This window comes from Miscanthus floridulus, chromosome 14, assembly GCF_019320115.1.
Source record: "Miscanthus floridulus cultivar M001 chromosome 14, ASM1932011v1, whole genome shotgun sequence".
Classification (NCBI taxonomy): Eukaryota; Viridiplantae; Streptophyta; class Magnoliopsida; order Poales; family Poaceae; genus Miscanthus; species Miscanthus floridulus.
Window position 1 is genome coordinate 26,088,721 of NC_089593.1, and position 4,262 is coordinate 26,092,982.

At 45.7% G+C, this 4,262-nt stretch overlaps 1 protein-coding gene across 1 annotated transcript; it reads right to left on the minus strand.

Annotated features, from left to right (window-relative positions):
* Window positions 1–1,940: 1,940 nt before the first annotated feature.
* Window positions 1,941–3,661, minus strand: LOC136503224 (uncharacterized). The gene is made up of 2 exons (XM_066498371.1): window positions 3,482–3,661; window positions 1,941–2,246 (listed from the first exon to the last, which is right to left on the minus strand). The coding sequence occupies exons 1-2, from the start codon at window positions 3,659–3,661 to the stop codon at window positions 1,941–1,943; spliced, it is 486 nt and encodes a 161-aa protein (XP_066354468.1).
* Between the last annotated feature and the right edge of the window lie 601 nt (window positions 3,662–4,262).

Here is a 4,262-nt window from a genome sequence, read left to right on the forward strand (position 1 = left end):
GGCTATAAATTTGTCTTGTCGAATCCTTTAGAAAGGCGCATAAGACTGAGTAGCCGAGTAAAAAGTTGATCGATGTAGTCGCTATGATTAAAACCATGTTGGACCCATATGTCAATGTTAAGTCTTCGAAGTCACTTGTGTCGAGGAACCCATGTGACGATGTTTGCTTTTAGGATCCCATCTCATAGCCAATGAATTAGGTTACTTGCTTCTAGGAATCACCCTACCTAGGACGACATGCAATAGTTAAACTAAATGTCGGTAATTGGTTCCCAGCCAAGGAGATGTAAGCCATCTGGGTAGGAGGCGTATCTCGTGTAACATAGCTTAGTACTTGGTATACAGAACGAGAACTGCGTGTCGAGTGAATTTATCATATTGAGAGATGTGTAGCCATGCAAGTAGTCAGTTGTATATCTCATATATGATGTAAAAACTTCAACAAAGGGGGACAATTGAAAAGTTGTGTAAAACAAAAAAATACAGATTCATCAAGCGAAGAATATTGATTCTGTATTAATAAAGAACCTTAAGTACAGACACTAGGACACTGAATTTACTTCAACAAGAAGACCACTTAGTAATATTAAGCATAAAATCTTCATGGCTGGTCGATATTCTAGGAGTTAGGCATGGGATCGCCATCCTCTATGATTAACTCAAAAGAACCTGGTCAGGTAACTTTGGAGACAATGAAAGGGCCTTCCCAGGGGCTGAGTAGATTGTGGCGTCCTGAGGTATTCTGGATACGTTTGAGAACTAGATCTCCTACTTGAAAGGTACGAGGGCGCACGTTCTTGTCATAGTGATGTTGTAGGCCTTGCAAGTACCTAGCAGACTGGAAGAGTGCGTTAAGCTTAATTTCTTCAGCACTATCAATTTCTAGCCACCATGTTTTGTCTGCTTCACCTTCATTGTACTGTTCAACCCTAGGAGAGTTCCATATCAAATCTACTAGTAAGATGGCTTCTAAACCATAAACTAGGAAAAAAGGGAGAGTACCCTATTGCTCTACTTTGCTGAGTGCACAATCCCCAAACCACCTTGGGTAACTTGTATATCCACTTGCCACCATTGTCTTTAAGTTCGCCAAATAGCCTAGGCTTTAATCTGGCTAGGAGTAGCCCATTAGCCCGCTCTACTTGGCCGTTTGTTTGAGGATGGGCTATGGAAGCGTAGTCGATGCTGATGCCACAATCTTGTGCCCAACTTCTAAACTCAATAGCTGTAAAGGGTGAGCCAAGATCTGTAATGATTTGATTAGGCATACCAAACCGGCACATGATGTCTTGCATGAATTCAACTGCCTTTGTAGCATTGAACTTGATGAGTGGCTTGTACTCCATCCACTTGGTAGACTTAACAATAGCTACGTAGATGTACTCGAAACCACCCGGTGCTCATTTGATGGGTCCAACCATGTCAAGCTCCCAGCATGAAAAAGGACATGATAGAGGGATGCAGATAAGGTTGTGAGCTGGAACATGGGCTTGTTTGGCAAAGAACTAACAGCCCTTGCAGTGTCGCACTAACTCTTCTACATCATTGAGTGCTGTAGGCCAATAGTACCCAGATCTAAAAGCCTTGCCAACTAAAGTCCTAGAAGCTACGTGATTACCACATCACCTAGAGTAGATTTCCTCCAAGATCTACTGCCCTTCTTTAGGTGTAATGCATTTGAGGAGGACACCAAATGATGCACCCCATCGATAGAGCCTGTCTCTGACTAAGACGTAATTCTTACTTCTGCACGTGATCTGCTCTACTTCTACCTTGTTGTCGAGCAACTTATGATCTCGGATGTAATCAATAAATACTTACGTCTATGTTGGGTTAACCACTAGTACCTAGACATTAGGAGTCAGGGTACTTGTGGGTGTGGAGGCTTCTTGCTTCATTGAAGGGACTTGGAGTTTCTGTACAAACACATCAGGGGGTACCTAGGCTCTGTCTGATCCTAGTTTGGCCAAAGCATCAGCTACAACATTGAGATCTCCCATAACATGGAGGTTTTCTAGACCTTGGAAGTGTTTCTCAAGTTTACAGACTTCTGCGCAGTAAGCGCCCATGGTTTCCTTGGTGCAGTCCCAATCCTTGTTAACCTGGTTGATGACCACCGAGGAGTCGCCATAGACAAGTAAAAGCTTGATGCCTAGTGAGACTGCTACTCGAAGGCCATGAAGGAGGGCCTCATACTCGGCTTCATTGTTGGTAGCAGGCCAAAGTATTTGTACGTCATATTGAAGCTGCTTTCCATCCAAAGATATGAAGAGAATGCCAGCACCTGCACCTCCTAGCTTGAGGGAACCATTGAAATACATCTTCTAATGGTCGAGGATAATTGTTGGAGTAGGCTGCTGGGCTTCGGTCCACTCAGCTATGAAATCAGCAAGACTTGAGATTTGATAGCCTTGCGGGTAACAAACTCAATGTTCTGAGCTTTGAGTTCAATTGACCACTTGGATATGCATCCCGATTGCATAAGATATCGCCAAGTGGGAAGTCGGATACCACTGTTACATTGTGCTCCTCAAAGTAGTGGCGTAGCTTGCATGAAGTAATTAAGAGGGCATAGAGGAGCTTTTGCACATGTGGGTACTTGGCCTTGGATTCTGATAGCACCTCGCTAATATAATAGACATGTCATTGTACCTTATATACATGCCCTTCTTTAGCTCGCTCCACAACTATTGTCGTGCTCACTTCTTGGTGTTTCGAATCACCGACTAATAAACTTCTAGTTTGCGCGTGTGACTTAGATGGTTGTGCTCAGAGAACACAAGGATTTATACTGGTTCCGGTAGAATGACCCTACATCCAGTCTGTTGCTACTCATGTTACCGGCACTTGGTTTGTAGTAGGGGTTACAAACAAGCGAGAGAGGGAGAAGGTCCCAAGTCTCTGATGGAAAAAGTGAGTCTGGTTGAGCTCTCTATCTACTATTGAGCATCTAAGCCTTTTGCCACTCAGATGTGTTACATATCTCTCGGAATTGTCCCTTCATGGGGTGCCCTTCTTCCCCTTTTATAGATGAAGGGGAAAATGCAGGTTATATTAGAGAGAGAGAGAAAGAGATGAGGAGACAAAGGCTTCCGGCATAGCAGCGTCTTCCATCTCTTTCACACGGGTCCCACCAACCCTATAGATGATGATGGGGATGGTTCCACGTCGTGGCCTTGTTTATCACTAACGCCGTACGTGGGCATCGTTAGTCAGTCATGGTGCTCCATTCCGTCCTAGCGGACGGTATGGCTCATTGGTGTATTCGCCTAAGGCCGTATGGGGAGTAGGTAGTACAGCGCTGGCACACCTAATGCTGTTGGCGATGTGCATCCTTAAACATGGCCTATTGTGGCCATAGGTCATGTCAAGACAAGCCTGCTCCCCTTCTTGCGTCAGAAGTTTGAGACCGGACTCGTACTTTCAGACCCATAGTGGTTGGGGGTGGTACGGACCTCTGTCGGGCAAGAGGGAGCCCAACCCCTTGGGGGTCCAACGAGGCAAAGCCCATGTCCTTGGGGTCAGGCGAGATGGAGCCCACGCCCTCAGGGTCCGATGAGATAGAGCCCGCGCTCTCGAGGTCAGACATGACGGGGCTCTCGCCCTTGGGGTCGGCCATGACGGGGCTCTCACCTGAGAGGTCGGGCGAGATGGAGCCCATGCCCTCGGGCCTAGGTGAGACCAAGATATGCTCTTGACCATCTGAGGGAGATAGCATTTGTGGCCATTAGCTTCCTTCTTCCGGGTATCCCTGATACTGATGCCCGACATAACTACCGTAGTAGTAGCTGCAATGTAAAGTAGGAGTGGTTCGTGCTTCTTGTGTGGAGTAAGAATTGGAGAGGTGGACATGCACTCTTTGAGCTTCTAGAAGGCTTCTTTAGCTTTGATTGTCCACTCAAACTTGCTCTTTTTCAACAACTTAAAGAAGGGCAGACCTTTCTCCCTGAGTCACCAGATAAAACGATTAAGGGCTACCATGCACCCTGTCAGTTTCTGAACATCTTTGACGCAGTGAGGTTGAGTCATCTGAGTGATTGCTTGAATCTATTTCATGCTAGCTTTGATACCCTGATGGCTCATGAGGAAACCAAATAGCTATCTGGAAGGAACTCCAAACACACACTTGGTTGGGTTAAGCTTCCACTTGTACTCATGAAGATTGTCAAAGGTTTGCTTTAGGTCTACGATGAGAGTAGAGGGATCCTTGGTCTTGACGATGACATCATCCATGTAAGCTTCTACATTATGACCGATCTATT